We start from the raw sequence: 10,846 nt of genomic DNA, 5'->3' as shown, positions 1-10,846 counted from the left end.
TTCCCTGACAAACACACGCACACACACACACACAGACACACGCACACACACACACACAGACACACACACACAAATACAAATACAAACACAGACACACACACACACACACAGTGACACTGTATGACCTGAAATTGGAGTAGGAGCCATAGCTACCCTAACCTACTAAAACTTGTTAAACAACTCTTTCAGTTTTCAACCCCCTCCGATTAAAGCGGCAACGGGCCCATTGTGAACAGGCAGATTGCCGGGCATGTAAGCTTAAATAGTCAGCATTTTTTTTGTTCATGAACCCACAACTATGTTCAGTCACCGACGATGTTATTTCACATTTCATATGCGATTCCTGTCAAAAAAAAAATATTTTACGGAGACGCACCTGCAACAACCTGCACCTTTAAGACGGTGACATTCCCCTGTGATGTCACTAATCTGAGAGCTCTGTACCGTGTAGGCTACTGCTGTTGCGAGAGAAGCCGCAATGTTATGGCTATTTTTATTTTAAAGCCAGATGTATCTTTAATCTAGAAGGTAAGTCTATTGTTGCCAAGAAGCCCGTGTCTTTTTATTTGATAAGATATTTGTCTTAACATGGCAGAGGCTAGAATAAAACCCGATGCGTCAATTTATGGCTGGAATGACGGTGGCGATTGGAGTGCGCATCTCACATCGCCTGTAAATCACATTAGCATCTATAGTGTTATATATTCATTCGTGCTGTGATTTTGTCCCACGCGCATTGACAAGGGCAGGTAAAGGATGGACTGTATACGAATATCAACAGGGCCCTTCTTTTAAAAACAACAGCTAGATTATAGCTGCGTGTTTAAATGTCAACAATGGAACCAATTGCTTTTGCCATAAACAAAATTTTGGGGTATTCGTATGTGTTTTGTATCTGCATTTCGTTGCATTAAGGACGTGAACGCTCCAGGCAATCATCACGATTATTTAATGGGTCTCCCTTCATCCACAGGTACTTTGAGGGCTTAGGAATGGATACAAAATGCCACATCACGCAAACGGAACTGGGAAGCAATGTCCCCGAGCAGTAACGTGTTTTTTTACAAGACCTTAACCAGTAACAAACCATTATAAAGGATCAGACCAGACTTCAATATACAAATTCCTGGGAAATATAATCGAGTCATATCGACTGTCAATAGACAGAAGCCCATAGTCTCCACGTTCTTGATCAATACTTTAAAACGAAGGTGGATAAACATTTTGATTCGTTCATTGTATGACTTTGGAAAATTGGCGACTATGTACAACCCCGCCAACGACGCAGGGGCTGGCTATTCCAGTGGAACCGTGGCAGAGAAAGATGCGAGCCAGGAGACGACATTAGGAAGTGCCTACTCACCGGTGGACTACATGAGCATCACCAGCTTCCCCAGGCTTCCCGAGGAGGATGGGCTTTCGGGAGAGAGCACTTTAAAGTCACGCAAAGATGACGACAACTTTCTCAGTGAGCAGGACACGGGTAAATGACGGCGTCATGCTCTATTAAAAACTTGTTTGAGTAAGGTGTTCATTGAGCATTAAGTGCTTTGTTGTTGATACACACCTCTATTGTAGTCACTACTGTGTGTGTGCTTCTCAAGTGTGGCCAATTGGAACTTCAGCAATACAATGTATACTGACTTTTGGCTAATCCCAAAAGTCAATAGCATCATGTGCACTTCATGTGTGTGTGTGCTATCATTTCCAACCTAGTCTCTAATAGACTAACTGTCTGTCCCAGACCCAGACCTGTTCCTGAAATCTGCCCGCCTTCAGCGGCTTCCCTCCTCTGCATCTGACCTGGCCAGCCATGACATCACGCCCCTTCGGGAGACCACTAGAGACCCCTTAGCGGAGGACTGTGCCTGTCAGAGAGACGGCCTGACCGTCATCATCACAGCCTGCCTCACCTTCGCCACCGGCGTCACCATGGCTCTCGTCATGCAGATCTACTTTGGGGACCCACAGGTTGGTGGCCTTGGTGTGTGTGTGTATAAAATGCTGTAGGTTCTTTTTTCACACTCACCTCCCTTCCTCCCTCTACCCACTTTTCTCCTCTCTCTCTCTCTCTCTCTCTCTCTCTCTCTCTCTCTCTCTCTCTCTCTCTCTCTCTCTCTCTCTCTCTCTCTCTCTCTCTCTCTCTCTCTCTCTCTTCTCTCTGTCAGATCTTTAACCAGGGTGCCGTGGTGACGGACGTGGCCCAGTGCACGTCTCTGGGCTTCCAGGCCCTGGAGAAACATGGCTCCAGTGTGGACGCTGCCATCGCCGCTGCCCTCTGCCTGGGCATCATGCACCCGCACACCTCGGGCATCGGAGGGCGAGTGACATCTATACACACACACACCGCACACGCTCAGTCCCACCCGCTTCTGTAGAGTATGAGGGATGAGTACATTTGAGTTTTGTAAGCGTTGACGATCGACACACATTCAGCCTATCTTTTCCACTCGACATGAACCGAGTTGCAATGTATGGAGTTGCCGTGCGTCGAAGTTGGTGACAAGTGCTTTCGGTGAATTCATCAAGAAAACACGTTCAAGGTTGAGAGAGGGTGGTAGAGTGATGTGTGTTTTGTTATCTACAGAGGAGGCGTGATGCTGGTCCACAATATCCGGAAGAACGAAAGCAGGGTGATTAACTTCCGTGAGACGGCGCCATCTGCCATTCAGGAGGAGATGCTGCAGACCAATCTTGACCTCAAGGTAGATCCCTCTAGCAGGTTGTCGATTTTGCACATTTACACAGTAGAGTGTGTTGCACTTCCACCGCAATGCAGCACGTTTACCATTGAAAGCATATCTCAATCATATTCATATCACAACACTGGGTCCTAGTCAGGGGCGTGTCCAGACATTTTTGATAGGGGTGGCACAAGGGGTGGCCCGCCTCTGACTGGGCATATAGCCAATCCTATTTTAAGATATTGGGGTGGCCAATCAGATTTCAGGGGTGGCCCGTGCCACCCTAGGCCACTCCCTGAACACGCCACTGGTCCTAGTGACTGATAAGTGCAGGCTGCCCCAGTCAACCCAACAATACACCTCATGCTTCATCTCGACTTTCGACTCATGTGATCCTGATGCACATTTGGGGAGGCATCGTGTAAGATGTCAATGTGTTCATGCTGTCATGTTCCAGCCGGGCCTGTTGGTAGGAGTACCAGGTATGCTCAGCGGAATGCACCAGGCACACCAGCTGTATGGAAGGTAATCTTTTTCTTTCTTTCCGTCTTTCTTTCGATATGTGGTCCATATCTGTCTATGTAGAGATTTCCAGTCCAGTCCTTGTAGAACAGATCGCAGTTAGAGAAGAGATGGAAGAGAAGAGATAGCAGTACGACTGTCACTAAAAGTAAACGTTAGGGTTGGAATACCACACGGGCACTTCCAGCAGTGGTCTGCAGAGTGAACACTGAAACCACGGGCTATGTTTAAGCTGTCAGCTTGAACCAGAAAGAAGGCTCCTCTCCTGTGATCCAAACTGCAAGGTCTAAGTTTGGTAACACTATTATCACGTTAACGGGCTCAGTGAGTTTCCTGTGCCACTGAGCGTTGAGCTGCAATTACTCCAGTGACTTGTAATTATCAGTCACATGGCCTAGTCGTGAAGAGAAGGGTGTTTCAGACAATGGCTGCAAATGATTATCAACTATGTATGATGTACACTCACAGATGAACATCTAGCTAAATGATGCTAGGACTGTAAGAGTTAAGGGGGTTTGCCCCCCATAGAGGCCCTTATAGCATTCAGACAAAGGTTTTTATCAGTGTCGACAACTGAAGAACTAAGTGGTGGTTGTGTAAATGATCCGGAAGCATGTGTTAGCACTAAAGAAAAATGCTGCTTCATGAATACTCGTATGTTTGGTTTAGCAGAAGCTACGTATTTCCAAAACAAACCGTCTCGTGTGCCTCTTTTATTCTTTAGAATGCATTGGAAAGAGGTGGTTACTATGGCAGCAGATGTGGCCAGAAATGGGTTCAATGTTACACATGACCTAGGTAAGCACGATGCGTTGTTATACTTTCACTTTAAACCAAGCAATACTATCGCCTTGCCATATGTGTGTTCTGAAGCGGTCTTGGACTCATGATCAAATTTATGGATGACTCGAGTAGTTGTGTCAATATTGGCTTTGTTACTACAGTTTACATCCCAAACTCTCCTGTCAAGGACAAATGATAGTGCAGTTCCTTCCACAGTGTGGTAGCATTTTATCATCCATGCTTATGAATAAAGCGAGAAACATATTTTTAGGACCTAACCTGTAACTGTCTGTCATGTCCCTAGCTGAAGCTCTGTCTAAAGTGAAGGAACAGAACATGTCGAAGGCATTCCGGAATCTCTTTTTCCCCAACGGCCAGCCTCCCCTCTCTGGCGCGTTCACCAGACGGCTTGACCTGGCGGCCATTTTGGAGGCGGTGGCAGCCAACGGGGTGTCAGAGTTCTACAGTGGAAATCTGACACAGGAAATGGCTGCTGCAGTAAGCAAGCACAATTCTGTATCTTCATCACCTTCCATTATATAAGAAGTCATGAATACTGTATTGCAACTCAAAGAGACTCGACTGCTATCTTTGAGTTTTTAAAGTATTTCCTAAACTCAGGCACCAGTTGGCCCTATCTCCACCCTGCTCAGGAGAGAACCAGTTTATTCTAGGTTGAAGCACAAGAACAAAGGAACACCTAATTTCCTTTTTCTAACAGGTGCGAGCAGTAGGGGGCGTACTCTCTGAGGAAGACTTTGGAAACTACAGCATAGTGTTGCAGCAGCCTGCAGAGATTATCTACCAGGGTAAGGTCTTCATTTTTATGCACATCAGCGGTGTCTGTGTTCAGTTGAGACGTACACACCCTGTAACTTGTTGCAGCCAGCGATTAAACTACACCAGAAGTGTTCATCCATTTTTCTTTCATTTTCTTTTATTTTTCTGTTATTTTTTTATTTTTTTACTGTGGTTGTTGATGTTGATGTGTAGGACACCATGTGATGGCAGCACCGGCCCCCCAAGCAGGGGCAGCTTTGATCACAGCCCTGAATATCCTGGAAGGCTACAACATCACCAGCCACATACCCAGGAACAGCACCCACCACTGGATTGCTGAGGTACTGCAGTTACGGCATCCAATGACAACGTTCTTTTCAAAATAAATATATATCTAATATATTTTTTTATTACGGTCTGGCATGGGCAGTCATTAAATAATGTTATTTTTTTATCTCCAGTCTCTGAAGATCTCTTTAGCTCTGGCTAGTAGCCTGGGAGACCCCATGTTTGACTCCTCTGTTTCAGAGATAGTGAGCCAGATGCTGAGGTAGGCTCTGTTTGTATCTCAGTAGGCCCTAGTACTGACATGTTCATTGACCAAGAGACCCTGTCCTGTTGTTGTCCTGATGTTTTGTTGTTCTTGTCACGTTCCAGTAAGTCCCAGGCCGCACTCCTCCGTCAGATGATAAACGACTCCCAAGCGTACCCCCCCGGACATTACACACCCGCGTACGCCCTGGAAGAGGGGGCCGTGGCCAGTCAGGTCATGGTCATGGGCCCGGACGACTTAATCGTGTCTGTCATGAGGTGTGCCCTGCGAGAGACAACCTTCCAACCTAACATGTTCCAAAAGCTCATTTTCAAGTGCTGTTTTTCCATCAGCACTTTTCACGGTTCAAATCCATCCTGTACATTGCTTTGCTGATTGCATTTTCTGAAGGGGGGGCTTCATGTGACTGTCTCTAAGGTTTTAACCCACAGAGAGACATGGTACTATTAGGGTAATCGTGATTTGCAATTACTGATCTCAAATTGTGTTTTTTCGTCAGGAAAGTTGCGTTTGTGTCTGTTGTCTCTGCGTTCCATCATAACCAATCCGTGTCTTACTGTTTGTACCTCCTTCGCTAGCTCCCTGAATCGACCATTTGGAAGTGGGATAGTGACCCCCTCTGGGATCCTCCTGAACAGCCAAGTTCTTGACTTCTCCTGGCCCAATAAATCCCAGAGCACGTCGCCACCCAACCTGGTACTGTCATACAGAACTCTTAAATGCCTCTGTGTCAAACCATGTCATATTATGGATACAAAATCCCTCTGGAATACGAAGCCAGGAAGTGTGCACATTAATGTTGTTAAATGGATGCGATTTCTGTTCTGTGATTTGAAATTGTGGGTGGAATCGACAAGACAAATCCAAGAATAAGAAAATCGAAAGAAAATGTGTATACTTGCAGTTCAGTTTTCCCTTACAGTGGTAATGACTTTGATTTGCATGTTATGTAAGCTTTAAAGGGCCATCTTATGCTGCAGGCCTGGTTACCATTAGTTCTTGAGTGCCTGGTAAATGATTCATGCGGACTACATTTGCCTAATGTGACTAAAAGCGTCATTTGAATGATCCTGTCAGCCTTGTCAGTTTTCGCTGCAATGCTAGTTCAGCTGGACTCACGGTGTGTGTGTGTGTGGTGTATGTGCAGCGTAATGCCCTCCAGCCAGGAAAGAGGCCCTTGTCCTTCCTCGTGCCCACTGTTGTGAGGCCTGCCCTGGGTCTGTGTGGCACCTACGTGGCCCTCGGCTCCTCCAATGGAGACAAAGCCCTCAGCGGCATCACCCAGGTATGAGCTGGTCATCGATGGCTTCACATCTCCAAACTCATTTGTCATTTCATCGGTTGAGTCGGAGTCAACCGACCATCCTAAACGTCTTCTGATTTGGAACAGGTGCTGATGAACGTTCTGTCTTCACGAAAGAACCTGAGTGACAGTTTGGCGTTCGGCAGACTGCACCCACAGCTGGAGCCGGACACTCTCCTTGTGGACGGTGAGTAGCTCCGCTGTGTATTAGGGCGTACTTCTCTTTAGGTGTTGACTCGGCAGAATGCGGTGTGACTGCAGAGTTGCATTGTGGGGTCATTAAACTGGTCGGATTCCGTGTCCCTTTCCTTAACCTTCTCCTCCGCCATCTCTGACTACTCTAACCCCCATACCTTTTCAACCCCTGTTTCTTGGCCACATCTCATCACTCACCTATCCCTTCCCCACGTCTCTCTCCGCCCCCCCCCCCCCCTCCCCCAGCTGAGTTCCTGGCGGAGGACATGGAGCTTCTACAAGCCAAGGGTCATGAGGTGGAGCGGGTGGACGTCCTCTCGTTGGTGGAGGGCACCAGGAGGACCAATGACCTCATCATCGGGGTGAAGGACCCCCGCAGCGCGGACGCCTTGGCCCTCACCATGTCCATGACCATGCCCTAGCCCCCCCCCACCCCCATCCCCCCCCCTTCCCCATCACCCACCAACCTCCCTCCTCCCAATTTCTGATGGAGGAAAGAGGGGGGGGGGAGGGGGAGATCTGGGAAAAGAGGTGCAGAAGGTTACACAGAGGTGCACGAAGACATATCAGGGAATTTGAAAAAGGGTACCGACGGATGCAAGGGGCAGGTCCGTATTGTCAACGTGAGAAAAAGAATCAAAGAGAGGAACCGCAAGTGTGTAAGGACAAACGAGGGGACTGTGTAGCGGAGGAGGTATGATGTCCAAAACGGGCTGAAAGTCCACCAATACATGGAAAATGTGAAGTAAAAATGATGTCACAGTCATATCAGGGGGAGGAGGAGCCATGAGGCATGGCTGAGGTTGTGATCGAGGGTCGGGATAGAGCTGGATTGGATTTCGTTAGGGTGAAGGTGGGGGGAAAATGTGTCATGGAGGATTGAGATGGTGTTAGGATAGGGCAGATCACCTCTCCTAGCTTGCAACCCCTTCTCCTCTCAGTCAGTGGGCGTAGAAAGCTGTTTGATGTGTTGCTTTGTCTTATACTAGGTACAGTCTACTGTCTATACACACATCCGTGCACCAAAAAAACATCAAATGTACACATACACTTCGACTTCAATGCACACGACCCTACTCCATGAATTGGGGAGGAACTCACCAAAGCTGGGTAACAGCACCTCAAACCTACTGCTTGACCCTAACCCTACAACACCTCCTCTATACTACCAGCTCAACGCTTTTTATGTTCTTCACAACCTCAAATATGAAGAGCCAGTACCAGTGAGTGACGATTTCAGTGGGAGTGGAGCACAGCTTATCTTTGTAAACACACAGATTGTATGATCACACCCAAAGGCTGTCACCTTGGCTCCTTTTAGTAAAAGCTCTTTTGTCTCTCAAAATCCATGCCAAATGCTAATCGATGAAACCGCGCACACAAGTTCTCTGGAATTCCGAAATATGACTTCCCTTTTCAGGTCGGCAGGCCACACATTGGCCCCCCCCTTGCTAGGCTTGATCACCTGATGACTGTAACGGTAGTATGTTGACTGTTATTTATTTGGGTCTGATTCTTGTAAATGTCTGAACAATCACTCGGCTGCCAAGCCATTTTAGCCACTTCCACTGAAACGGGATGAGGTACACGTCTCAGTTAGTGAGTGGAAATCTCGCACGAATGTCCTTTGTCACCACTTTAATATTGAATGTTATTTATTGTTAACACTACTAATTTGAATATTGTTATTTATGGTAGTCGGGGCATTGCTAGGAGTAGTTGGTGAAAGGCTTGAAAGATTTAGGGAAGGTTCTCCTTTTAGTACTGTGGTGAGGAAATGAAGGATTGATGTGCTTTGAATGCACTATGCTTGTGTGATGATTTGTCTATTTTTTATATTAAGATTTGTTTGTATACTTTTGTCATTTGCACTGTGCAATGATTTTGCTTGAAATAACACTTATACAGAATTTATATAATGGCAGCATCTATTTTCTTCAACGTATTGAATGATTATTGCATTTTAAGTGTTGCTCTATATAGGCCTAACCTTTTTGTGTCATGTGACGTTCTCGCTGCCTTAACGGCCAGTTTCCATTTAAAATAAAGAGAAATAACCTCCCCTTCATGATGTACTGTTAAATCGGCTTTGTGGAGGTGCTTCCTTGAAATGATGTTTTTGTCGTTGTCATCAATAAAACACTGCAAGGTCACATGATGTTGTTTGCCAAGAGTTAGTTATATTTGTCATATCTGAATTGGAGCTGAAATAAATACTAAACACGGGTTAAAATGTCTTTACAAAATGTCTGTGTGGGAAGCAACACATTAGTTCCCTTTCCAGGTGTTATGAAAAAGGTATGCAAATATTCTTCTTTGACACACTGAATAGTCAAATGAAAGTCATGCAAATATTATTAGTTGGACCATTCAATTTTGATTGGATGACATTTTAATGGTCTGATCCAATAAGGCGGAGTCAGAGAGAGATAATATATGGTCTTTTGAAAATCCAGAGTTCCCTTTATGAGTGAATTCATGAACTGTAACCCGTGGATCGTGCTGGTCGGCCGCACCACAGCACAACCCCTGGGTTACTGTGTGACATACCACACTCTCTTGTGGTTTATTGTTTTAGTATGTTATGGAAGACAAACAAGAAGTCCAACAAAACTGGTTCCTTTTTGATGTAATAAATACATTTAGCAAGTTTGACCAGGGCATTGTTGTATCCAGTAGTCCAAGTAGCCTACGGGACTTTTCTTTTCCAAGTTGTAGGGTTGAAATTGGCCACATGTTCAACATATTCTTGTTGAATACACTTTTACTTCCACTCTGAGACTCAATTAGTGTAATAGAGAAAACAAGAAAGACAGCTATCGAAAACATATTGATACACTTAACAGCTAAAGGGTGTGGTTTTATTTATGCTATGTTTGTTTACAGTTTAACATTAAAATTCCAATCCTTCTGTTCTCTACCAACCTGCCTGGTACCATGAGACTAAAAAACAACACGCACGATTATGGTGCAGTAACTTTACAAAACTATTTCAGATGCATACTCTTTAAGAGCACATCTGTGTTGCATGTTTTGCAATGTGTGTAAGACAGGTCTGTAGAGAACCTACAATGATGATAGTCATTCAGGAAGAGCATAATGTACAGGGTTTTACATAGTGGCAGACTCCGGTTTGAAAGACGGGTGAAGAAATAAGAAGGGCAGCTACTGCATGACGAACAAACGTTAGCAGCCATACAGTGTGTACTGAATGGAAGCGATAGGTAAATTCCAAATCATATCAATGTATTTTGAGGCACCCCTGGACTGTCACCTGGTATCCACTTTGGGAAAGCCTTGTCTCCATTTCAAGGACAATTCGGCGTGTTTTCTTACTTGAAAGGGCATCTAAAAGGGCATTTCAACAGGGGTTTTTTCCCATCAGAAAGGCACAGGGAACCTTACGTTCATCCTATTGTTTATACACTTATTGTATCACATTAAATAGCTCATGTTGTCCACTGGAAGGGGCACTTCCCCATTAGAGCTCCTAACAGGGCACTTCCTGTCTCACTTGTAGGAGTACCCTAGACAGCACTCCATCCCATTATCTTTACTGGAGAGAGCACCCTTTAGGACACCGTCATGCAGGGGTGCCATAGAGGGCATTTCACAATGGCACCCTTTTCCATCGGGAGGAAGACCCTCTAGGGAATGAAGGGTTAGACCATGGGCACCTTATAAGGCACAGCATCATGTTTCTCACTAGAAGGGCAGTCAAAGGCATGTTTTATTGAATGTTCTTGCTCTTGAGGGCACATCATAAGGACAGCCAAATGGCAACCCCCCCCCCCCCCCACACACACACACACACACACACACACACTCAGTCTCTAGGATCGGTCTTCATCATAACCAGAAGTTAACAGGGTGTAGGCCTACATGGAAGTCTGCATGTTTTCACAATCCAAGTCTAATTACTTGATAGGCAATGTCATTAATTATTGCATTGTGACATGTTTGGGGATTGGTAATACATCAAAATCAAATGTTTTTGTATTGGGATTAGGCTAAATGGGATAGGGA

General features: G+C 45.6%; 1 protein-coding gene across 1 annotated transcript; it reads left to right on the top strand.

The window, feature by feature from the left end:
- The first annotated feature begins 249 nt into the window (after positions 1 to 249).
- LOC124480898 (glutathione hydrolase 7) lies at positions 250 to 8,903 on the top strand. The gene is made up of 16 exons (XM_047040557.1): positions 250 to 528; positions 974 to 1,483; positions 1,745 to 1,971; positions 2,169 to 2,320; positions 2,588 to 2,705; positions 3,142 to 3,209; positions 3,931 to 4,004; positions 4,294 to 4,487; positions 4,711 to 4,798; positions 4,983 to 5,110; positions 5,231 to 5,319; positions 5,427 to 5,579; positions 5,901 to 6,018; positions 6,470 to 6,607; positions 6,713 to 6,812; positions 7,067 to 8,903. The coding sequence occupies exons 2-16, from the start codon at positions 1,264 to 1,266 to the stop codon at positions 7,240 to 7,242; spliced, it is 2,043 nt and encodes a 680-aa protein (XP_046896513.1). The 5' UTR covers positions 250 to 528; positions 974 to 1,263; the 3' UTR covers positions 7,243 to 8,903.
- Positions 8,904 to 10,846: the final 1,943 nt, after the last annotated feature.

The sequence above is a fragment of the Hypomesus transpacificus genome, chromosome 18 (genome assembly GCF_021917145.1).
Source record: "Hypomesus transpacificus isolate Combined female chromosome 18, fHypTra1, whole genome shotgun sequence".
Taxonomy (NCBI): domain Eukaryota; kingdom Metazoa; phylum Chordata; class Actinopteri; order Osmeriformes; family Osmeridae; genus Hypomesus; species Hypomesus transpacificus.
Note: the sequence above shows the minus strand (reverse complement) of the source record. Positions and strands in the feature narration are given on the sequence as shown.

Bases quoted from the DNA above. Each gene is read 5' to 3' on its own strand.
- LOC124480898 (XM_047040557.1), top strand. From the start codon at position 1,264: ATGTACAACCCCGCCAACGACGCAGGGGCTGGCTATTCCAGTGGAACC. The intron at 1,484-1,744 runs GTAAATGACGGC...TGTCTGTCCCAG, and splicing joins TCTCAGTGAGCAGGACACGG to ACCCAGACCTGTTCCTGAAA. The intron at 1,972-2,168 runs GTTGGTGGCCTT...TCTCTCTGTCAG, and splicing joins TCTACTTTGGGGACCCACAG to ATCTTTAACCAGGGTGCCGT.